General features: G+C 42.5%; 4 protein-coding genes across 13 annotated transcripts; all 4 read left to right on the top strand.

The window, feature by feature from the left end:
• Positions 1-220: 220 nt before the first annotated feature.
• Positions 221-8,385, top strand: LOC4331918 (ubiquitin carboxyl-terminal hydrolase 26-like). 3 transcript variants are annotated; one of them, XM_026024068.2, is made up of 15 exons: positions 221-464; positions 633-769; positions 897-1,498; positions 1,986-2,241; positions 2,330-3,015; positions 3,331-3,439; positions 3,625-3,806; positions 4,097-4,369; positions 4,467-4,674; positions 4,952-5,023; positions 5,522-5,752; positions 6,561-6,824; positions 7,419-7,560; positions 7,647-7,825; positions 8,017-8,385. In XM_026024068.2, exons 4-14 carry the CDS (start codon positions 2,026-2,028, stop codon positions 7,757-7,759), a joined length of 2,496 nt encoding a protein of 831 aa, XP_025879853.1. In that variant the 5' UTR covers positions 221-464; positions 633-769; positions 897-1,498; positions 1,986-2,025; the 3' UTR covers positions 7,760-7,825; positions 8,017-8,385. The 3 variants fall into 3 exon arrangements, with proteins under 3 accessions (XP_025879853.1, XP_066164783.1, XP_015630856.1); XM_066308686.1 differs by having other exon boundaries at positions 897-1,493; positions 7,647-7,898; XM_015775370.3 differs by having other exon boundaries at positions 897-1,493.
• A 2,836-nt stretch (positions 8,386-11,221) lies between these two features.
• LOC4331920 (scarecrow-like protein 21) lies at positions 11,222-17,910 on the top strand. Of its 8 annotated transcripts, none has more exons than XM_026024070.2 (5): positions 11,376-11,603; positions 12,132-12,244; positions 14,289-14,358; positions 14,790-16,563; positions 17,455-17,910. In XM_026024070.2, the coding sequence occupies exon 4, from the start codon at positions 14,922-14,924 to the stop codon at positions 16,527-16,529; it is 1,608 nt and encodes a 535-aa protein (XP_025879855.1). In that variant the 5' UTR covers positions 11,376-11,603; positions 12,132-12,244; positions 14,289-14,358; positions 14,790-14,921; the 3' UTR covers positions 16,530-16,563; positions 17,455-17,910. The 8 variants fall into 8 exon arrangements, with proteins under 8 accessions (XP_015630859.1, XP_025879855.1, XP_066164784.1 ...); XM_066308687.1 differs by having other exon boundaries at positions 14,819-16,563; XM_015775373.3 differs by lacking the exons at positions 11,376-11,603; positions 12,132-12,244 and adding an exon at positions 11,222-11,269.
• Positions 17,911-19,045: 1,135 nt separating this feature from the next.
• LOC9270536 (putative yippee-like protein Os10g0369500) lies at positions 19,046-21,611 on the top strand. The gene is made up of 3 exons (XM_015773422.3): positions 19,046-19,437; positions 20,180-20,288; positions 21,340-21,611. Exons 1-3 carry the CDS (start codon positions 19,295-19,297, stop codon positions 21,418-21,420), a joined length of 333 nt encoding a protein of 110 aa, XP_015628908.1. The 5' UTR covers positions 19,046-19,294; the 3' UTR covers positions 21,421-21,611.
• A 378-nt stretch (positions 21,612-21,989) lies between these two features.
• On the top strand, positions 21,990-24,766 carry LOC112938280 (uncharacterized). The gene is made up of 4 exons (XM_026024069.2): positions 21,990-23,418; positions 23,519-23,678; positions 23,768-24,199; positions 24,321-24,766. Exons 1-4 carry the CDS (start codon positions 22,064-22,066, stop codon positions 24,450-24,452), a joined length of 2,079 nt encoding a protein of 692 aa, XP_025879854.1. The 5' UTR covers positions 21,990-22,063; the 3' UTR covers positions 24,453-24,766.
• The last annotated feature ends 58 nt before the right edge of the window (positions 24,767-24,824 follow it).

Below are 24,824 nucleotides of genomic sequence, written 5' to 3' on the forward strand. Positions count from 1 at the left end.
GAGATTGGGCCTTCTAGCTTTGACATCGCAACGTATGGCTACGAGTCGACCCAAAAAAATCTTCCATCATTTATTTTCTTAGAGGAAAAGGCCAAACAAAATAAAAAGGAAAAAAAATCTCCAAGCATTAATGACGCTTTAAATTACTACCCCTTCCGTGCCTATCCATCCAAAATTTCCCGTTTCGTTTAAACTTCGTTGCGAGCTCGAGCCCGAACCCGAGCTCACCGCACCCGTCGCACCGCACCGCACCGCACCGAACCGCGCGCGGCAGGAGGAGACCACCGTCCTTTCCTCTCCGCCTCGGCCTCGCTCCCTCCGGCCCCGACCGACGGCGACCCCCGCGACCGCCGCTTCCTCCCCGCCCCCGCCGCCGATCTCCGCTCCGGCTGCTCCAGGCGGCGACCTTCTCCCCCTCGCGCCACTGGGGGGATCCACCCCGGAGTACTGAGCATCTGTTCCAGGTAATCCCTAACCCCCACTGGCGGCGGGTTTCAGCGATCGAATCATCAGTATGACCGCGAGATTCCGCGTAGTTCCTGCATGTTTCGGAGTATCGGAGTAGGTGTTGGATTTGGTTCCCTGCGCGCTGATGTGCTAATGCTGTAGCCTCCGCTTGTTTCCATCTACAGGGAAGGGGAGCGGCGGCGGCGGTTTTGGTTTGGCGTTGGTGAGTTGATTTTGATGGTACAATGAGCAGGCCAAACACACGAAATAAGAGCAAGAGGCCGCGGGCTGATGACTGCGAGAGCCCGTCTGCTGTTTTCAAGTATGTCTGCATTGCCTTGTCGCCTTGGCCAAAGCTGTGGAGATTTGATATGCTAGTCTTGAGGTGCCGCTGCCTTTGCTTGCTGATGATTTTTTTTTTTGAAAAAAAATTGGTGTCTGCTATGCAGGAAGATACATTCCACTGGAGCAATCACAAAAGGCGATATTAAACAACTTTATATGGTGTGGAAACCTGTTTGTCATGGTTGCCATGGGAACTCCAAGGACTCACCCAATTGTTTCTGCGGGTTGATCCCTGCTGCTAATGGGGTGAGGAAATCTGGCCTGTGGCAGAGAACAAACGAGATCATTCGCGCCCTTGGTCCTAACCCGTCGACGGATCTTCGTGACTCCACTGAGACGCCTGCTGGATTGACTAACCTGGGCGCTACCTGTTATGCAAACAGCATACTGCAGTGCCTTTACATGAACACCTCCTTCCGCTTGGGCATTTTCTCTCTAGAGCCCGACATCTTGAAGATGCACCCTGTGCTGGATCAGCTTGCTCGGTTATTCGCTCAGCTACACTCCAGCAAAATGGCTTTCATTGATTCGGCACCTTTTATAAAAACCTTGGAATTAGATAATGGTGTCCAGCAGGACAGCCATGAATTCCTCACATTATTTTTGTCTTTGCTCGAGGGTTCACTAAGTCATTCCAAGGTTCCAGGGGCTAGAACCATTGTGCAGCATTTGTTCCGTGGAAGTGTGTCCCATGTTACTCGGTAGGGTAAATGCTATATGCTTCTCATGCGATCTTTGAGTCTTATTCCTAGAATGGTCTTATGTTAGGCTTTGGAAAGGAAAGGGAAATAAGCTTTCTAGTTTGTAGAAGTTCCTTTTTTTCCAAGGTTATTATGCTTGTTGGTTTGTACTATCATCTTTTCAAACATATCTTTTTTTTTGTTAGTGTTTTTTGTTGTGTAGAAGTTCTAAAAAATTCTTAGCTGCATGAATCTAGTTATGCCAGATAGTTATATTGTTTTACTACTTAAAAACATGTGTGCAGTGTATTGATTGATAAGACTGATGTTGTGTTCTTATATTGATTGAAAAGATCAAGTAGATTTGTGCTTTCCGGTAGCAAGATCTTTGCTTCCCATGCACTTATTATGTTCACATTCACATAGCCTGCAGATGTTAAAGGGAATGATATACTTAGTTCATAGTACATTTAATTTTGCGTAGAGCTGAAGTTTATTCATCCTATGCTTTAGGTGCTCATCATGTGGAAGGGATTCCGAAGCATCTTCAAAGATGGAAGACTTTTACGAACTGGAGCTTAACATTAAAGGTTTAAATAATCTAGAACAAAGTTTGGATGACTATTTGAGTACTGAGGCACTGGATGGAGAGAACCAGTACTTCTGTGAGTCATGTCAGAAAAGGGTAGATGCCACTCGTTGCATAAAACTTCGCTCACTTCCTCCTGTTGTTAATTTTCAGCTGAAACGCTATGTATTCCTCCCAAAGGTGTAGCTTGCTTTATATTCCTTCTGTTTGTTTGTTCGTTTGATTGTGTATTTGAGCAAGAAATTTGTCTAACTCGTTTCGTCCACAGACAACAACAAAGAAAAAGATTTCTTCGGCATTCAGTTTCCCAGGACAGCTAGATATGGGGAAGCGGTTATCCAATCCTTCATCTAGTTATACGTATGGCCTGTCTGCTATTTTGATCCACAAGGGTAGTGCTGCCAATAGTGGGCACTATGTAGCACATGTAAAGGACGAAAGCAATGGTCAATGGTGGGAGTTTGATGATGAGCATGTATCCAAGCTTGGTCTTCATCCCTTTGGTGAAAAACCAGGCAAATCATCCGATAAAACTGATCAGAAACCCCAGGGTAGTTCTACAGCGGATTCTGTTACGAATGATGACAACAATAGCTGTCATGAGGCTGCATTCACTTCTACTATGGAAGAGATGTTTTCTTCTACAGATGCTTATATGCTGATGTACAAACGCATTGCTAAGGATGAGAATGGTATCGAAAGCAATAATATAAGCAGTAACAATTCGCTCCCACACCATTTTGTGGATGAAATTGATGAACGTAATACATCATATGTAAAGGAATGTGAAGAATACGAAAGCAAGAAAGACGTCCATTTGGCATATATAACAGAGAGGCGCCAAGAAGTAAAATCTGTTCTGACAGAAGCGCCTGCAACTCCAGAGGAGGATTCTTATTTTTGGATTTCAACAGATTGGCTTCGCCAATGGGCGGACAACGTTAATCCTCCCTCGTAAGTTTACTTGAGAGCATGTTTGCTTTATTTTATGTAGTCCTTTACAGTGAATTTTCAACCTTTGTAAATTGTGCTTGCCTCATTACTACATTATGTAGTAGTCTCCGCTACTCTGACCATTTTGAACCATTGCACTATCAAATGTTTAACTAGCAGGACCAGTACATTTTGAATCGTTGCACTGCCATTAGCTTTCATGTCTTGCAGTAACAAGTTCTATATGTCACAGTTCTTCAGTAATATCTTTTTGGTATCACTTTATGTTTCTGAATCCAAATTTAGACCTATTATAACTGGAGTTCGTGTCCACAGCTCTATTGACAACAGTCCGATTCAATGTGAACATGGAAAAGTTCCAGCGTCAAAAGTTACATCCATGAAACGACTATCAGCTGGAGCTTGGCATAAGCTATTTTCTAAAGTAAGAAACTTCTATTTCTTGGTTTTTATTTCTGAAGAGTAATTTGCCTTAGATTACCTAATTGTAGTGTTTCCTGCCGATTTTTGAGAAAACTATTTTTGTGCTCAATTCTATGCTTCTGGAATATTTCTGATGAGTTCCTTTCTTTTTTTTTTTTTGGTACCGTGGTTGCAAAATAATACAAGTATGGAGGGGGGCCAACATTGAGCAGTGATGATTTTTGCATGGAGTGCCTTAAGGATGGAGCAAAAAATTCAGTATCTGCAGATGTTTATCGTGATCGGAAGGCATCATTAAGAAGTATTGCAGAAGCAGCGCTTGCTGGAAATAATCCAGATGGTCCTTTGTACTTTGTTTCCAGGCCATGGTAAGAGAATTACATTCAACAATAAGTTGTGGATTTATTTTTTTATGAAATACTATATGTATTACTATACCTATTACAGTGTGCCACGCCCTAAGATTATGTTGTCTTTTAGATGGCAATATAGTGATATGGTCAATCATGTCTTTCTCTACGAGTCATCACACCTTAAATATTTATTGCAGCTAATCCATTTGTTCTACTTTGCTCTATTCCATGTATACGCTGGAACACTCGCGAAATTTCCATTTAGCCCTTTGGCTAAATAGTCTTTTTTCTTTGTTTGCTCCTAGGTTGACCCAATGGTTGCGCAGAAAAAATGTGGATATCCCTTCAGATGCTGACAGTGGACCAACAATTGCTCTAACGTGCACCCATGGAAATCTTCTTCCGGAACATGCTTCAGGCGCAAAGCGGGTCACTGTGCCAGAGGACCTATGGTTATTTCTCTATGAAACCAGTGGAATGAAGATTGATGATATTGTGACTTTTCCGTCAGATAGTCAACCATGCGGAATTTGTAGCCAGCAATTATCAGTTGTTGCTTCTGTTGAGGATAATCTTAGGTTAGATAACAATGCCAGACAATGAATTCCTGCAATCGACTGTTTACTTAAAGTTCTGGGCTAATATTGACTTTCTTGTGCGTGTTTTGCTACTCAGAGCAGTGAAACTCAAGCAACGACAAAGCCATGAAAAGTTAACTTCTGGGAAAAGTCTTGCACTTCATCCTGGGCAAAAATATTATTTAGTTCCTTCCTCATGGTTGTCAGAGTGGAGAGCTTACATTACAGCGACTGGGAAAAATATTTCTTCGTTACCAGAACCTCAATCTCTTGAAGTTACCATCAATTCACTAATCTGTGAAAAGGTAATACTAACTTTATCTTGGTTCAAAGTCAATGCATGCTATGCACACTCACAGCTACTATGGTATACATGCTTAATTGATGTAAGAATTCATGGCAAGCTGTTAATTTTGTTTACTTCATCTGGGGTTCAATGGAATTTTGTGAAAATTTTGTTTGTTTATTGAATGCCTGTTAATTTGATTTTTAACTGATTGCTGATGCCTAGTGAGTTGGCGAATCCATTCATTTTTATTTTTATAATTTGCTTGTTGAATTTAATGATTGGTAATTTTTCAGCATTCAAGATTGTTGCAAAGGCCCTTGGATCTAGTTTGCAAGCGTGGGACTATCACTCAGAAAGCATCAAATGTAAGCCCATTCTTTTTGGAGTTATTTCTTCCTCTTCTCTTTTGTTTTACATTATGACCTGTGGCATATGCGCCATTAGCCCATTACTGTTGTGTTACTCCTCTACTATGAATATAATACCTTATAGTTTTAAGTTAGCTGTTATGAAAGTTGGTAACCCCTTTTGGAAATGTTTGTCTTTATCTGTGTATCTGTCTTAAGTTTGTGCATAGTGTTTTCTCATCGTGCCAACTGTGCTTGAGCTCCAACTGTACTGCATTAGTTCACAACCATGAGTGGATGATTGTAATCATGTTTTCTCATTCAAATGTGTCTTCTCAGTAATCTAACTGGCAAAACTAGTTTCATCTTTTAACTGTGGGTCTGGAACAACAGTACAAGTGAAGGACCTTTCATTATATCGTTGCTGTTATCTGTTTTATTTGGGCCCTTATTGCTGATATATGTATGCTGAAAGATAAAAAAAATTGACACCGGGTTAATTGTCTTTGTTTTCAGACTGATGGATTAACAATGATATCAGAATCTGATTGGATTTTATTCTCTGAAGAGTGGAATGTAGCACATGGAAAAGGTTTATGTGCTGAAATTGTTTTTAGCAAGAGCTCTCAAGATAACCTGCAGTCATCTGAAGCAGTGCCAATTTTGGTTGAAGATCTGGACCAGTCAACAAATGATTTAAGCAATGACTTGGGGGGCAGAGAACCCTATGTCAGAACTGATCCTGAGGTAAGTGACGAGTCAATGAACTGTGCACAGGCCTAGATCTAATTGGGTAATAGTTTTACATTTATTGGTTTCCATGGTTGAAAAAAACTTCTTATGTTGGGAAGATTGATAGGGAGTGATCGCCTCACTGGTTCACATATAATGCATCCAATATTTGCATACTTGCATCAACATCATCATTATCATCAACAACAACATCATCAGCCTTTAGTTCCAAGCAAGTTAGGACAACATTTTATAGTTACTAGTTAAAATAGTGAAGGTAAAGGGTAGCAAATGCAGTACATATGAAATTAACAGGTGGATCCTCTACAGAATAGGATTATGTTGTACTGGCATGCTATTAGCATTTTGCAAACTTGCAGATGAAACAATGTCTTGGCATTTAATTTTGTTGGAACTGTTTATAACATATAACCACTGAGTAGAGCATTGTTCTGAAGAACAATGAGACCATACCATGGATTTTGAATGGCTGCATATCACTTTAGTCTCAGTTGCAAAAACAGATACAGCCTATATACCTTTTTTATGTTCTCACATCCTGCTGGGCAAGGCTAAACTATCCCACTGCTTATAGCTGAGGTTAATGATTGGGTTGAGTTCATCATATAAAAAATTATACTTTAGCGGAACACTGGCTCCAGAAAGTAAATATGCCTATGATTGTTTCTTCAAACCCAGACTTCTGGAGAATAAACTGCTTTCAATCACTATAAATATCTGGCACCTACCTGATTTGTGCATATGTTTCTTTCTGTTTTGCCCTTACCTCAGCTCTGCTTGTGAATGTGTAAATCTGTGATAGGTTTGTGAAGAATGTATTGGAGAAAAAGAGAGCTGTGCATTGGTTGAGAAGCTCAATTATCAGAATGAAGATATCCAGGTTTATCTTGTCCGTGGTAAAGAAGCGCCAAAGTCAATTAGAGAGGCATCGGCAGCTGTTCCTGTACCAGATCGTAGGACTTCAAAGCGTTCCCGGAGAACAACCTCAGGAAATTCGATCAGTTTGAAAGTCTCTGGTTCTACAACCGTATATCAGTTGAAACTCATGATATGGGAATCTTTAGGGGTATGAGACGGACTGAAACCATAAATTTTTTTTTGCAAGAACTGTTATTGTTTACTTGTTGCGATTCAGATAATAAAGAGACCATAAAAGAAATAAGCCTATAGGTTCTGTTAATTGTCACTTCTACAACTTTATGTTATTTCAGCTTAAAAGTTTGCAGAGTTGTCAATCCTAACTAATGAGTAATCATAAGTTGTGAGACTTGTGATTGGTACTACATACTTTCAAACATTTAGAAGAAGCTAACTTCGTTTGCAACTTGAACAAACAGTTATAGTTGTCAATTTGAGATCCTTTAGGACCTGCATGATCAGTTGATCACACCTTTTGGACTTTACCGTGCTTCTATTTTCAAGTATAATTAATATTCAAGGTTTTAAGTCAGTCAGCTACAGTTATGGGCTTACCTATCCAGTATTTTTTTGGGTTGCAAATTAAATTTTCATATATTATTGTCAAAAGTTATTGTATGTAGTTTGCTGTAGATAACTGCCCCTTTCTCCATTTTTTTTATTGAACCTTGCTCCTTATTTGATTTACATTATGCTTGTTTACTTTAGATTGCATTCAAATTATTACTGTTGCCATATTCAGATTGTTAAGGAGAACCAGGAGCTTCACAAAGGCTCTGTTGAGATTGAAGATGATTTTGCTACTCTTGCTGACAAGTGTATTTTTCCTGGAGATGTTCTATGGGTTAAAGATTCCGAAATCTACGAGAACCGTGACATAGCAGGTGAAGCAACAATTGTAATGTGCTGAACATTTCTGAAAAATGATATTGTTGATGGTTCATTTTTTTCTTTGCCCTTGATGTTTCAGATGAAATTTCGGAGCAGAAGGTTGTAGTACAGACTGAGGAAGGCTTTCGTGGGACTCTGTTGACATCTAGTGCTTCAGCTCAGCTTTGCCAGGATATATCATTTAGCGATTGAGTTCTCCAATGTCAGCTACATCACTGCCTGCATATGCTTGCTTCAGCTAGTTAAGCTTGCTTGGAGGTCAGATTGACTTTCTTCCTAGTTTTTCTTAGTTGAAAAATCAGCCTGCAGTTTCACCTGATTCCAAACAAAGGTTATTGCATGTATGCAATGTCGTTAATATTTTATTTTGTCCATTTTGACACCAAATACCCAGCTTACATTTAAGTTTCCTAATCAGAAATGTACTAACTTGCTCTCATGACATGCAGGAGTATGCTGAGGATTAAGTCACAACAAGTTGTTCTAAATACATGGCGGTTCTGCACTTGCCGTCACCGTGGGTGAAAAGTTTTGTCTGCCCCTTATCTCCATACTCTGTTTCCACCTTAGGGTGTGCGTCCTGCTGTTGTATCAGCATGCCAAAATGAGCGGAAAAAGAGGGTATGTAATTATTTAGGTAGTTAATCCTTGTACTACCTTTTAGTGGCTATGCAGAGGTTTTATGAAGGAGAGCCGGAAACTATATGTAGAGCAGTTCGCTGTGTGTTCTTACGTTGTGGGATCTGCAATTCTTCAGATCTCATCCCTGCAGCTTTTCTCCCGTTTATTTGTTTGTGGGCTCGCCCCTTTCCTAAGCCTTTCCTTGGGTGCATGCATATTCAATTCTACTACCGAGAAGTTCTGGTTAAATTTTACTCACTTTGGTTGGTTTATTTTAGGACTGGGACGGAGATAGTAGATGATAAAATTTCGTCCTATTATTTTAGCACGGAGGGGGTGGATGATAAAGAAAACAACTCTGCTGTCACACTGAAAACATGATTTGTTTTAGCTAATAATACCATTCTCTAAATCTCCTCTCTTAAAATATTTGTCACGGTTATGCCTGTACTTGTTTATTGTCATCGGGGATGAGCATTAGGGAAACAATTCTTGTAGGAAATATAAAAAAAAAACATTTGCCTACCTTGACTTCAGCCCATTCCCATCAAAGTAGTGGGGTATAAAAAAGATTAAGCAAGATGGATTTTTCCAAAGGAAAATGATGGCATCATTCTGGTGGCTTGACGCAAGGGACTGCGCATAAAATAGCGGCGTATTAGGCGCGACCAAATCGGCAAAAAGGCACGAGATGATATGAAGTCCTAAAAGAAACAGTAGAGTGGAATGCTAGTCTTTTGTTGTGGCAGTTGCGAACGGCTCGACACGAACACGAGGCAGCCGTGGCCACGCGGTTTTGTTGCTCACATCGTTGTTGGAATCGAGTCAGTTTCGGGTTTGCCGGTTTCGTGGAAGACTAGTGCTCCGCCTCCAAAACAAGCTGCGGCCCCTAGCTTGTGGCGATCCAGCTTACGCACGTGTGCACTCATGCTCTCGTCATCGCCTTGCTCCGTTGTTCTTAAATACTGAGGTTGAAATTTGACAGGAAAGGAAATACTCCTATTTGGTTGAGTTTCATCGAAACATATAATAGTAGCGGTTGGTTCGGAGGGATGAGATCGGTACAACTGTACAAGGCTGGAGTGTTTATTTTAGAAACGATTAATGTTCCGTATTTGGTTCGATACTAGTTTGGACAAAACTTAAAGCAAGGTGCACTGTAGTACTTTTCATGGCCTTTGGTAGGAAATCAAATTCCTTCCAAGTTTTGGTCAAATTCTTATCTTGTACAGTACATATCATGGTTTATATGGTCATCTTGGATTGATGCCAAAATATATCTTATCAGTTTTCTATTTGAATAGTATATGTAATGGTTTAGTTTGAAGCCAAAATTATTGGTATGATGATGTTCAATTTGGCATAATTCTATAAGTTGCTTCACCATAATACTAATATAGAATTTGGTTTCTAATTGACATCAACCCAAACACATTAATTTACAATGGTACCATATTAAAACATTGGTTTTGGTAAGGTACTCTAAACAAGCTCATACTTTTTTCTCTACATTGTACACGGGTACATGAAGGCATGAAGCTGCAGTGATGAGGAGACACTGACCATTTTCAGTAATAGTATGAAGAATTGGGACCTAAGACCTGTATCGGACGAAAAGGACCTGCATCACCGGGGAGGAGTCACAAGAGACATAAATACTGTAGTACACGAAAATCCCATCCACCCCCATGGCGACAAAAGTATCTGTCCAAAGCTCGATCGTCGACTGGACAACGAGCCATGCTCTACTAGGATTGTGACACACGTGTGGGACTACAGACTACCTCGTTTTAATCCCAGCCAAGTTAGCTGAGGATTTTCATGTGGCCCCTCTGATCAGTGATCACCTGATGAGGGACACACAAATAAATCTAACAGTTTACACTTGTCGGCTTAAACAGTGTTATAAGAGGCTATTAGAGCAGGTACAATAGCAGACTAGTAGCCAGCTATAGACATATTTTAATGAGATAAAAGATAAGAGAGAAGAGCAGCGGGCTACAGATCTGTAGCCAGCTGCAGCACGGACTCTAAGACACTGTGTGTATGACAGGTGGAACCATATATTAATAGTACAGTAAGTAACTATTTTATGAATTGGCTATTAGATTAACTATAGGTGAATTACAGCTAGTAGTGGGCTATACTACTATTTAACTTGCTCTTAGCAGCTTCTTGGAAAGCTCTACTAGGTGCACAAGTACCAGCGTTATAAAAGTGGAGGAAGAAGAATCTCATTCATCTCTCAACACTACTGTAGAACATTATACACAGAAGTACGGAACACAAGGCGTTTGGTAAGAGAGCACTTGCAAACTGCAGTTGTCATCTTATCTGTAATAAGAAAGGAGGCCTTCGGATGGCTCGTCGGAGGAATAAGCCAAACAACAAATTTATAAATAAAAAATAATTTTACGAATATTTATGTGTTTTTAATGATCTAAAAGCAAAGATTGAAAAGTAAACTTCGATAAAAAAACCTTAAAATCAACTACAAATTTAAGGTTGAAAATTTAAAATTTAGCTGATAATCATAAGCATAAAAAAATAAAAAGAGACCGTCAAATTTGGTGGCCCCAGCAAAATGGCCGTCAAATTTTACAAAATATCTCGACGCATAGTACTACAATGCAACATGACATTTTTTTATGCTAGTAACTGGTCCACAACGATCATATCAACCCTACTAATTACTACTAATACCACAATAGTTTTCTCTTATAGTCTGTTTGGCACGATTCCAGCTCCAACTCCATTTCTAGAATTGAAGTGAAGCTAGCTGGAACACCCTCCTAAAATAAACTAGAGATATAAAATTAGGTTTAGGTCGCTTTATAACTTTAATTCAGACTTAACTTCTAAAGTTAAATTTAAAAGTTAGAGCTATACTAAATCTACTGTATTTAAGTAAAATTCACGGTTCGCTGATTCGTGAAAAAAAAAACTACAGCTACCACAGCCGTATGACGGAGGGTAGCGATTAGTGAACAGACGTGTGATTAAAAGAGAGCATGTGGGGGCGCAGCAACATTTGTTACCTGTACTACTGATTAAACTAAACTGTTTAATTGCAACCACCAGGTGCGTTAGCTGGCCATCATTATTCTCTCCCTTTGCTGGGTTAAGTTACTGTTTATGCTTAATTTGCTTCCATTTTGTTTATTACTCCTACAAGAAATTGATGAGGGGGTTCGCTTGCCGTTGCAGCACACCACATCCCCCTCATCCACCTGTCCGTGATGATACTCCCATAGTTGAGACTTGAGATTGCCCTTCTCCTCAATCTTGTTGATCTCTTCTCCCACCTCGCGCCTTCGAGCTAGTCGTGTTTAGGTTTAGCCCCATTAATCTTGGTAAGGGTGGTAGTGGTTGTTGCTGTTGTTGTTGTTGTTGCCCTGAAGCTTTCTTCCTCAAGGTACAAGCCTCTGTCTCCCTCTGGCTCCCTGTGTCTCTCTCTTTCTCGGAGTTGAAGCGTAGGAGGAGGAGGAGGAGTAGGTTTGGTTGTTTGGTGCGGTGCCGCGCGTGAGATTGAGCGCGTCATGTTTGTTTGTTAATGGCGGAATCGGTTTCGGGTTTAGGTAGTTGCGTTCTTGTTCGCGATGGCCTGCCGAATCGAGGTCTGGCCACCCTCCGCCACCGCCGGCCGGAGCTGCCTTTTCATCAGCCGAAGCGGCGGCGGCGGCGGTGAGCAGCCGGGGAGGTGATTAGGAAAATTTTCCAGTTTGTTTTCCTTTTCGATTTCATTTTGATTTTTTTTCTTCAATTGGTACTATAATTTTTGCCCTGAAATGGAAGTCTTTAATCGGGGATCGAACGTTTCTAGCCCAAGTTTGGAAGTTTTTAATTATGGGTTGAAATGGAAGCCTTTAATGGGGAACCAATAGTTTTGAGCCCCGGGTTTTGCTTATGAGTTGAAATGACTCCAGTTTGGGAGATTGTGTAGTTGGTGGGGAAGCCGGTAGATAGAAGAAGGGCGCCGGAGGTGTGAGAGGTGGAGGCAACGTGTCGTGCAATAGATCCGATTTGGTTTCTCCGTTTCTAATGAATGTCCTCAAGGTGAACTTTGCTCATATCAACAATGTATCTCCACTTCTTGTATTTAGAAATACGCCTGTATTTTGACGTTTTTTGTACAGATTATACAATTTGTTGCCAGAAGAAATACTATTGACTGAGATTTGGAACAGGTTAAAAGTTGATTCATCTTAACTATGGAAAGAGGAATGGTATCTGCATCTCTGTTTTGATTCCTTGTTTGGTGACTGTAATTCTGATAGTATGCTCCAGTATATGTATCCCAATATCATCCTACAACCATGATTCAGGAGTGAAGCAATAGCATGAGACTCAGACTGCCTTTCAAAGTTTCAGACCAATTTAGTCTTTTTAGATATTATGGAAACCAACAAAATGATTCTTATTAAGTCCAATGGTCAGGAACACCAGATCTCTCTTGTCTTATTTCCACTACTCTTTTGGTTTTGTTCCAAAATGGCACCATAGAATCCTAATCATATAATTCCATCCAAGAAGTTCCAGTCATCTAAATTCCAAGGGGAGTTGGACCATAGTACCATACACCTTGATGGCTTGCCGATGCACTAATCATGTAAATATTCAGAATCTATAATCAAATTAATGAGTGTTTCTTTTTTCTGGGGAAAATTAATGAGTGTTAACTTAAATGAATCGAGATTGATGCTCTGTTTTAATCATGTGAAATCCTGCAGTATTATTTTCTGTGCTCATCATACATGTTTGTATTGAATTCTTCCCTGTCTTTTTTAACTGTAATCAAATTAGGTTGCCTCCAAAACTTTCTGTATCCAGCGCTTGCAATACAGGACTTCCAAATGCCCCCAAAGCTGTGTTTCTTTGTCCAGTTCTTGCATTACAGGATTGAGCTGTGAGGTATTTCCGTAATACTAGGATAATGAAAAGGCACAACACACAACATTTACACACAAATAGCATAGGCAATGTCATGGGTGACCTCGGGTCATGACAGGCAAGAAGATACATCATTTCTTTGTGTTAATTTTTTTTATTTAGCCACTAAGAATATTCATCTTTTATTTGCCACTAATACAAAAATCCCACTTTTGGCACTCATTTGTGCTAGCCGCCAGTGGCAAAGCAAAATACACATGACAAGAGATTTCATCACTCCTTAAGTGGCAGAGACAAATTTAGCCCTTTCTTTAAAACTGCGGAGTGCTGACACAGTGACATATAACTATATAATGAATATGCAAAACTGTAAAAGTGTTCCATACACATTTTTTGCTAACCCCCCTGGCGTTGATTTATCACATGCTATACTTTATTACAAATAATTTTTTAACGATCATTTTCAAATAGCATAAACCACATTTCAGTTAAGTGCTAATCTATGAGGCACAAAAGCAATGTACTTGTGTTAACAATGCGACGATGGAATTATTCGTGATATACTTCTGTGCACCACGATGGCGAAGCATTATTTTAAAACAAAGGTTTTTCGACACTTGGTAGTTACAAGCTTGCAAACATGTTCGGTTGAGAGTTACATATGATAGTGGCTCTGATAACATGTAAGCAAACACGGAGTGTCTGGCCCTGTCGCAGTCATGGCCATGCTGTTTAGTTGGATTGTGGATGCATTGTAGATTATATTTCTATTTGTGGCAAAATTATGTATTCCTTTGCATGCCATCTGAACTACAGTTCTGCATCAGCGTGAATTTGTATTATTTATTTATTTTACATTGCTAATTTGGATCCACGCCCAAATGTATAAAAGAATATATTATGCAGCTTATGTGTTTTGTTGGGCCAATTCCTTTGACCCTACACCTCTCTACCTCCATCTGCCATTGCTTGATCTAACACTCTTCTTTTTGTTTGTGAGCTTATCAGCTATTACTCATACCGTGACAATAAATTTATTTTATATTGTGTGTCATCAACAAAATTGTCCATGTGTGGATCTTATGTTTGTGTGAAAACTTTGTGGCCTTGGATTCTAAAGTATGCTAACTCATACTTTCTATTTTTAAAAATGCCTATCTAACTTTGGTGGTGACTATTTGCTGAAATTTCACCTCTTTCTTATTGTTAGGACCAGAATTTGTCTTCAGCTGCTAAAGGAGGGCCTACCACTAAAGATTTGTGATCAATCCCACTTTGATGTAAGTGTTTTTTAGTCGAAAGATTTCTTCAGACTCCTCTCGTTGTAGTTTATTTCTTTCCTTAAGTGTCAAGGAAAGTCCCAGGAGTCAAACAAGAGATGTAAATCCCAGAGGAAGAATACACCGATTAATGATTCTGTCAAGTTGAAGTTGGGTTAATTTTTCAGTGAAAGAAAGTTACTTAAACATTTTATTTTGTGAAACAAACTGTCACGTCCTTTGAATTGTTCCATTGTACATTACCATGAAACAACTCAAACAAGATTATTTCTTTTGGGCTGATAATTGGCACTTACATTCATGTGTTGAGCTGAGAATACTTTCCTAGTTTTAACCTCAAACTGCTCAGATTATTTTAGTTCCGTAATTCATTATTAAACATCTATTATTATTATAACTTCCATTTATATTCTCTTTGTCATAATAATCAGCTATTACCATTGTGGCGCTGAATATTCAGTGATAACAACGGCAAGATCAACTCCCTATTAATTGTTCGGAAGTGCATCATTCCTCAGCGACTCCAGCATATAAATAAAATCCAGAAGGTTGCACCAGAGAATATGTCAATGCAGGCCTCTAACCGACCATACAGATATCCAGACAATTCTCAAATACCATACTACAGCCGGAGTTCAATGCATGTGGGGCAAAATGGTACTTACCATGTGCAACAAAATCATGAGGATCTTTACGCGTCATCTGATGATGGTTCACAGAACGGCAATTCTAAGGCTCAGGGGTTGCAAGCACAGTACTGCACTCTAGATTCATCCTCAGGCAATTTTGTGTATCCAGCACATAGCTCTACATCCTCCCACATAAGTGGGAGCCCCATTTCTCAGCAAGATAGCCACTCAGAGCACACATCTGGTTCCCCTGCAAGTGCTTCATGTGTTACTGAAGTTCCAGGCTTGAGGTTTACAACAATTGAGGAGATAGAGAATGCAATGTTTGGACCTGAACCTGACACAGTTAGCTCGGACTGCTCCTTACTTACTGATTCTGCTTTTTACCAAGATAACTGGAGGGAGCATCTGGGAATCAATACAGGGGACTTGAAGCAGGTAATTGCAGCATGCGGTAAGGCTGTTGATGAGAATAGTTGGTATAGGGACTTGCTGATATCTGAGTTAAGGAACATGGTTTCCATTTCTGGAGAGCCGATGCAACGCCTTGGAGCCTATATGTTGGAAGGCCTTGTTGCCAGGCTTTCTTCGACTGGGCATGCCTTATATAAATCCCTGAAGTGTAAAGAACCTACTAGCTTCGAGCTCATGTCTTATATGCATCTCCTCTATGAGATATGCCCGTTTTTCAAGTTTGGTTACATGTCTGCCAATGGAGCAATTGCAGAGGCTGTTAAGGGCGAGAACTTTGTTCACATCATCGACTTCCAAATTGCTCAAGGTAGCCAGTGGGCAACTATGATACAGGCCCTTGCTGCAAGGCCTGGGGGACCACCATACCTGAGGATTACTGGTATAGATGACTCGAATTCTGCCCATGCCCGAGGTGGTGGACTGGATATAGTCGGACGGCGGTTATTCAATATTGCCCAGTCATGTGGTCTGCCCTTTGAGTTCAATGCTGTCCCAGCAGCTAGTCATGAGGTTATGCTTGAACATCTTGATATAAGATCTGGGGAGGTTATTGTTGTTAATTTTGCCTACCAGCTGCATCACACTCCTGATGAGAGTGTGGGCATAGAAAATCACCGGGACAGGATATTGAGAATGGTCAAGGGGCTCTCTCCAAGGGTGGTAACTCTTGTAGAACAGGAAGCAAACACAAACACTGCACCTTTCTTCAATAGATACTTGGAAACTCTTGATTATTACACAGCTATGTTTGAAGCTATAGATGTTGCTTGCCCAAGGGATGACAAGAAGCGGATTAGCACTGAGCAACACTGTGTTGCAAGAGATATTGTTAATTTGATTGCATGTGAAGGTGCAGAAAGGGTGGAGAGGCACGAGCCTTTTGGAAAATGGAGGGCAAGGCTTTCAATGGCTGGCTTTAGGCCGTACCCACTAAGTGCACTGGTGAACAACACTATCAAAAAGTTGCTGGATAGTTACCACAGTTACTACAAGCTAGAGGAGAGAGATGGTGCCCTTTATCTTGGATGGAAGAACAGAAAGCTGGTTGTATCTTCTGCATGGCGGTGACATCTCCGTGTTAATTTGGAAGAAGCTTCTTTAGGTATGTTGTTGGCATCTCATACTTAACGCAGTGAATATGCCAAATTTTATCACAGGAAATAAAATTAACTATTGATAGTTTGTAGTTCCAAAAGAAAAAAAAAAGGGAAATGCATCAGGTGTTCATGTGACAGTGTAGGCTTTCCATCTAGGCAATTAAAAATAAGCATGCACAATTTATTACAGTTTCTAAACTTGGTATTGCACCATTGACTGATGCGTTTAGTTAATTTGATATGGAATGATTATATGAAGATCTCATGCACCATTACAACATTATAGTGCCTACACATGGAAGGAAACAAATCACCTATATGATTTATTCCCTCAGTCCCAAAATAAACAAATCTACTATGGGATGTCACAAAATAATCAAACCTTCTTGTACTAGGTTTGTTTATTTTAGATGCAATCAAGAAGAGTATCCTACTGTGAATGTTACGTTATCCAGTGGTAAACGCTACTGGGCATCATTGATGTGTGCAATCTCATTACATTTAAAATATTACCAGGATACCTCCATCCCAAAATAGATGCCATTTTAGAAATCATCATTTTGCTTAAATTCTTCTTGTATTGGATTCCTAATAAGCGTTATGGACCAAATGAACCTATTAATTTCCTTTTGTTCTCAGTAATTTGCTAGAGATGGATATATAATGAATATGGTTAGACATATGTCAAAACATAAGGCACTAATTCTTTGCCTAGTCTATGGCTGGACCGGAAATGGTATCTAAGTTTGATCCGAGGCAGTATGTTCTATAGTTAATGCCATAAGTCAAATGGTGGTTAGTGTTTTGCTGTTTATTGTGTCTTATGGTTAAGCACATATGCTTGTGCCATGGACTAGAATTCAGTGCTCAACCTGTTCCAATTTTATTGGCTGCAGGTTCTTTCGTGGCTTCTTGGTGGACGCATGAATCCAAGGTGGAACCTGATCTTCATAGAGCAGAGAGAACTCCATAGTCCAGAACAATGTGGTCGCTTGCTTGTTGGCACCCATCTCTAAACCCTCGTATGCTTACCATCCGTCAGATTTAATCGCCATAGGCAGAATACTCTTCCTGACTTCCCATAGTCCAGTCCAGTCGCAATATAGGTGTACACTGTACTGTTTTACCTGCTCATGGTAGAATGTCCGTTTTATGTCGATCAGTCAAGTAGAGTCTGGTCACCAGAATCCCCGTCTTAATAGAACGTCTGTTTTAAAAGTCAGTCAAGAAGAGAGTCTGGTCACCAGAGTCCGTTTCTTGATCCTGCTCGTTGTACAATACAATGACGTCTCAATGTGAATTCTGGATCCTATGCTACTACAATGATGATATGCCTCACTGAATTCTGGATCTGCTGCTGCTCGGTTATACAATCTCGGTGTTTTAGGTCCCGTTATTCTCTCCAACAACAAGAGTTGAATGAAGATTAAGATTTTTATGGCACACATTTTATATAAAAGTTGCTCTAAAATATTATATTAATCTATTTTTCAAGTATGTAATAATTAAAACTCAATCAATCATATGTTAATATCACTTGTTTTGCGTAAAAACTTAATCTTCATCTTCATCTCCTCCAGTAGATTATCAGGAGAAAAGAACACAACATTGCTACCCAAACACCAAAAATTGCACCTGATGCGTGACCAAACGGCGTGCCCGGCCCGTTTGCATCGCGGCGGAACGCGTGATTGGCTTGCGAATCGCGCGCGGCAAGCAGCACGGAAAGGAGTGGATTCCGCGGCGGAAAAACGGTGCGGTTTCTGTTCTTCTCCCACTCCCCTCACCGTGTCGCGTTGGGCCCTCGTCTTCTTCTCCTCCTACGACTCGAACCGGCACCCGACGCGGCCGCGGCGCACGCAGCGCGACACGGTACACTGGGTTCGCTGCCGTGCCGTGCCCCACGCCGCATTCATTCGTTCGCTTCATCGCTCGTCTCTCACCTCCTTAGGGCTGTCAACGAGCCGAGCTCGAGCGAGCTCGTCTGCCTAAGCTCGAGCTCGACACAAGCTCGAGCCGAGCTCGAGCCAAGCCTATTGCACCTTCGAGCTTTTAGGCAGCTCGATGCCGAGCTCGGCCATAAGTAGTATAATATATATTTTAATAATAATCTCTTGATAAGTATAATTATTTTCTAGTTAATCACACTAATAAAAGAGTAAAAAATGATTAAAATAAATATATTGTGCTAACACATGCTAATTTACTGTGTAAATAGATACATATATATATATATATATATATATTAGTTTATTATATTAATAAGGTGAACATGCAATATAGACTATACACAGCCAAGCTCGGTCAGGCTCGGTAGAAGCTCAAGCTCGGCTCGGTAAAGCTCGCGAGCTTTTACTCAAGCTCGAGTTCGGCTTGTTTGGAGCTCGAGCCGAGCTCAAATCAAGCCTAGGACGAGCCAAGCTCGAGCTGCTCGTGAGCCTCGAGCTTTTTTGACAGCCCTACACCTCCTCCCCTTTTTTTTCTCTCGTTTCGTTTCCAGTTTCCTTTCCCCTCCCAACCCGCCGCCGTTTCTTCAACTCCAAGGGAAGGGGGAAAGGCGACGCGACGCTTTCTTGGGCGCCGCGTCTCCCCTTCCCTTCCCTCACGAGTCTCGTCTACTGATTTGATTTGATCCTCGCGAGCGTTGCGGGGATTTTGATCCATCATCGATCTGGACGTGTTGGTTTTTTTTTTTTTGGGGGGGGGGGGGGGGAATTGTGGTGTTGGTTGGGGGGGATGGGGTTGCTGTTCGTGCAGCGACTGGACGGGAACGGGGTGTTCAAGTGCAGGCGATGCCGCGTCGACGCCGCGTCCAAGGACGCCATCATCTCCAAGGAGTTCCAGGGCAGCTCCGGCCGCGCCTACCTCTTCGATCATGTGTGCGTCCCCTTCCGATCCCCTGCTCTCTCTCTCTCCTTAATCTCTTCGCTGTGTTTGCGTCGTCGAGTGTGCCAGTTACGTGGATCAAAATGATCTGCTGTGGTTGTGGTTGGAGGCTGACCCGCTTCGGAATTCCTTGTGAATTAGGAGTCTCTGCGTTGCAATAGACGGGCCAAGATTTGGCAATGCTGCTCTGCAGTCCAAGAATTTTCAGTCGTTTGTTCATGATATCTGCTTTCCAGCGAGTTGAGTGTGTGATGGAGAAATGTTAACGATACAGTTTTTATCGTCGACAAAATTGACAATTGCTATGAAATATTATGTTCCTATCGATGTTATGGTACAAGAAACACTCGCATGGTTCAACGAATCAATCAGATGTAAATAAGCTGGAATGCCAATTCATTTAGAATACATTCAATTGCAGTAGTTTGTTTAATATGATACATCCCTTCTGTCATCAGTATGGACCTTTGTGTTGGCAGTTAATTAGCATACAAAATGTTGTATCTTGTATAATTGTTCTTTTCAGACGTTTTTCCGATCTTGCCAACATATTTGCTCGTCATACCATTGCATGATTTACTTGTCATTACCATTCAAAATACCTTTTTTTTTTTACTTCAATAACATGTAGCAATAACAGACAAAAACATGTCTTCAGGGTTCAGGCTATATTCTTTTGATTCATATACTCTTTTTCACATATGCTTATTATTTTGTTTACTTGTGACATTTCAGAGTGAACATATGCTTAGGCCCTAACGAGGATCGTTATCTTATAACTGGACTGCACACGGTGAATGACATCTACTGTAGCTGCTGCCAACAGATTCTTGGCTGGCGATATGTAAGTAAACATAAATTGTTTATCATGAATGTGCATTTTTCATATTCTCAATTGCATGATTGCCAGTAGATAAAATAGAATTGCTATTCAGTGAGAAACAGACGTAGTTAAGAAACTCATATACTGTTCAGCTAAGTGAACTCTGTTTCACCGTGTAGGCTTGATCAATTATTATTTCTCTTCTCATGTTATTGAAACATAGCCATCTCAGCTAGGTACATGGTTTAGCTGACATCTATGCTGAACATGTCAGCAACACTGTTGGTGTTCTTGCTCATAGCAATTCAACTTTCAGTTCCCTGTTCTTGTATATTGTTTCTATTTTTCAGAAGAAAATTTATGTGCATATTTGTAACGTCAGATCTTGCCATTGTATCAGTCAACATTGCAAATCACATATTTAATCCATGTGTAAATGTTTTTGCTTATCAGAACTGAATTTCTTTTTCTGCTAATTAGTTATTGTTACTCGTGGTCCTTCAACCCAACTTCTCTCCTTTTTTTTTTACCAAAACTTCACTCTTTCATTAGTGTTTCCAGAATACACGGTTCATCCATCCGAACTGAATAGTAGCTGTAGCAGACTAATACTCCGTATTTCCCTTCCATATAGTAGCTCTATGTCTATTTTCGTGTATCCATCTATGCTCGTTAAATCTGTTGACATACTTTCACTCCATTCCGTGGATAATACTCGCTTCAGTCATAAAAACATACTAACAAGTTAAACTTTCAAGTTTGAACATAGATATATTTTAAATCATTAAGATTGGATGCATGAAAAACCCTGAAAATAGTACATTGGATTTCATAAATAAATTGCAATAACAAATAGGGGTCAAAGCTGTGTTTTCAAGATCGTGTTAATATGCAAAACGACATGTTTTTATGACCATTGGGAGTAATGTTCAGGTTTTCAGTTTCGAACAGCTCACACATACTACATTCTATTGAATGCATTTATACAGTCGTGCACCTTATTCCGCCATAACCATTAGTAAAGCATTTTATTTGAATTAATGCATCCTAATTCCAGCGTGTTTTACCACAGGAGAAAGCCTACGACCAAAGCCAGAAATACAAGGAAGGGAAGTTCATTCTCGAAAGAGCAAGAATGTGGAAGGACAGCTAATGATGGTGGAATGCTTGTCAACAGCCAAACACGGAACTTGTATATGTTTTTTTTATCAGTTGCCAATATTAGTAGTCTAGACAAATTTGAAATCAATCTGCCATTTGATTGATGAACATTGAACTCAAAAGAAAGGTAGTTTGTACCGAATGTTATTTGACACATAATGATAGCATCTTGGTTTTCAGTTACCACCTGTTTATCTCATCTGTTACACGTTGATTATGTACACGACGATTCTGTTTTTTTTCTTTGTGCGGGGATACGGTGCAGTCGTTTTTACTTTGCAGATAAAATAATATTTTTTCGGTTTGTGTTGTACGAGTGATTCTACAGATATTCCGGTTTAGTTCGTTGAATGGGATAATGCGATCAGCTTTACTTTGCTGATAAAACAATTTTTTTTTGTTTTGTTTGTTGTACTAGTGATTCTATAGATATCCCGGTTTGGTTAGTTAAATAGGAGATTTATTGTTATCCCGTAAATCAAAGTCGAGTCAGGTACAAAGAAAAAAAAAAGTAAATCCAATCTGTAGTATTTGGAAAGAGAAAAAGCACGGGTCAATGGGAGTCGTATCTCTTTCAGTATCAACGGAGAGACCGGCAACTCGCCGATTCTTCCGATTCGATTCAGGTTTCGTGCATGCGGGCGCGTGCGCGTCCCCCCTATATAAGCGCCGCTGCACGCCTCCCCCCCGATTCGATATTTCGATCCCCTCCGCGGCGACACACCCACAAATCCAGGAAAAAAAAAATCCAGCCGCGATTCGATCTCCTCGCCGCCGCCGCCGCCGCCATGGATCGGGGCAAGCAGCCCGCCGCCAGCCCGCCGCCGCTGCAGCAGCAGCGCACCGCGTACCCCGCCAGCTTCGAGGCCTATTTCAGCGCGATGGGCCTCGGCGGCGCCTCGTCGTCGGGGCAGGAGCCGCAGACGCCGCGGCAGGCGCAGCTGCAGCAGAGGTACGCGACGCCGAACTCGCCGCTGATGCTGCCCCAGCCGCCGCCTTCGCAGGGTGGTGGTGGTGGTGGGCAGGGCGGCGTGCACCCGCTGATGCAGCAGCACCAGATGATGCTCGCCCAGATGCGCGCGACGCAGCTGCAGCAGCAGCAGCAGCAGCAGACGTCGAGCTACTGCGTGGGCGAGCAGGGCTCGTCGACCAACGGGTATTTCTGGCCGGTCGGCCACGGCGGCGTCTCTCCGGCGGAGGCGGCCGCCCACGAGCAGGGCTCGTCGGACTACGCCATGCTGCTGGCCGCCGATCGCCCCATGCCATTAGCCGCCGACCGCATCTTGCCATCGGCCGCCGACGGCAGTAGCAGCGACTACCTCTCGCGCTTCGCCAATGGCTACGCCAATAACGCCGCCGCCGCCGCCCCGGCCGCGCCCCGCCCGCCCGTGGCGCCGAGGCCGTGCACACTGAGAGCCAACGCGAGCCAGTATCAGCCCATCGGTGCCTCGTCCCGCTCCGCGGTGGCGTCGCCTTCGCCGCCGAGAACCAGACGGCACCCGTACCCTCATCCGGCCAACAACTACAACCCCAGCGCCGCCATCGCCGATTACCAAGAGCGCCTCGTCGTGATGAACGCGCTGCGCGCTAACCCCAAGGACCCTCTATGGAGGGGCGTGTCGCGGATTAGCCAGGGCCGGACGCCGGAGGAGATCCGGTCGGACATGCTCCGCGGCCCGATGCCGCTGCAGCTCGTGTTCTTCCAGGAGTCGGCGGCGCACGTGATCCGCCTTCTCGACGAGGGCGCCGAGACGGGCGTCGACCAGTACCGCCTGAGCGTGCTCGCCGCGATCAAGAGCGACGTGCACAGGGTCATGGAGGACAGGGAGGGGTGCCAGGTGTTCATGGCGCTGGTGCGCGCCTGCGCCGAGCAGGAGGACGAGATCCACGCCATCATCGCCGCCGCCGCCGCCGCCAGCGCGCCGCCCGTCGACGGCAACGGGAAGCACAAGACCACCCAGCTCTTGCGTGTCACCGGGCAGGATTACGGGTATCTTCTTCTGCCCCACCCAATCAATCTATCTATCTATTATTAACCCCATTGCATCAATTTCTCAAACAAAAAATGTTGAGATGTTTCATGGGTGCAGGGAGGCTTCTCTGAGGTCGCTGATCTTGGCGGCGGCGAGATACCCCGACCTGTGCAAGCTGCTCACCGACTGCCTCGTGTGCGAGCGCGTCATGGATCATGCCAAAGGGGATCGACTTCTTCACGACTGCTTCAGGGCGATGAACTACGAGGATTCCAAGGTAAACTGATCACAAACCAAACCATACGAGATTGAGATCGAATTGCTGGAATGTAAAACATTGCTAATTTCCCTTTTTTGGGGGGGCAGATTCTGATCAAGTTCGCGTGCTACCACGCCAACAAGATGCTCCTGGCGTCGTCGGGGTCCCGGTGCCTGGTGGAATGCTTCATGAACGCGAGGGGCGAGGAGCTGGAGCACCTCGAGCAGCTCATCCTCGCGAACGCCACCATGATCGCCAAGGGCCACTACAGCAACTACTTCATGCAGAAGGTGCTGGAGCACGGCAGCGAGGCGCTCAAGCGGGAGCTTGTGGCGCTCCTCATGGCCGACGTGGTGAGCCTCTCCCGGCAGCAGTTCGGCAGCTACGTCGTCGAGGCCTGCTTCCTCAAGGGCTCGTCGGACCTCAAGCGCATCGTGATCTCCACCTTCGTCAGCCTCACCAACGACCAGCTCGCCGACGTCGTGCAGTGCGGCTACGGCAACTACGTCATTCAGAAGCTGGTCGAAGCCTGCAAGGACGTAAGTTATACGGTCCCAAAAAAAATTCAATCCTAACAACGAACCTCCGTTTTATTAGTAGAAGATGCCGTTGATTTTTAGACACCCGTTTCGTGTTTCTCTAACTGTTGATAATGGGTAGGATTACCCGGAGGAGACGATACTGCTGGCGAGGAGAATCGAGAGGCTGCCGGGGGAAGTGCTGGACCGGATGAGCGCGAAGCAGGTGATGAAGGTCGTCAGGAGGCTGTTCCCCCGGCACCGCATCTACTAGGCGCATTGTTCTGTTTTGTTTTTTTGTAGCTGTCTGTCACGATTGTTAGTGACAATTTATACGAGTGTCTGTGATCAACTGTCGATGTAGCCACCCAAGGCGGGGAAATTAGGGAGAAATACCTCTAGGATTTTGTGTCGGTATTTGTGTGTTTGTTGAATTTAGCCTGTGTTTGTGATTGTTAGACCGAACTGTTGCTTAGGGGATTTTGGGGTCTGTGGCCTGAATTTGTATGTCAGTATTTGTCATCTTAATAAAGTTTTAGTGTACCGTGTGCTATGATTATTGTCAAGATGATACTTTGTTATGCAATATTTGGATATTATACGATGTTTGGCTAAAAATACGTGATGTGCTCTGATGCTGTGCAAT

The sequence above is a fragment of the Oryza sativa genome, chromosome 3 (genome assembly GCF_034140825.1).
Source record: "Oryza sativa Japonica Group chromosome 3, ASM3414082v1".
NCBI lineage: Eukaryota > Viridiplantae > Streptophyta > Magnoliopsida > Poales > Poaceae > Oryza > Oryza sativa.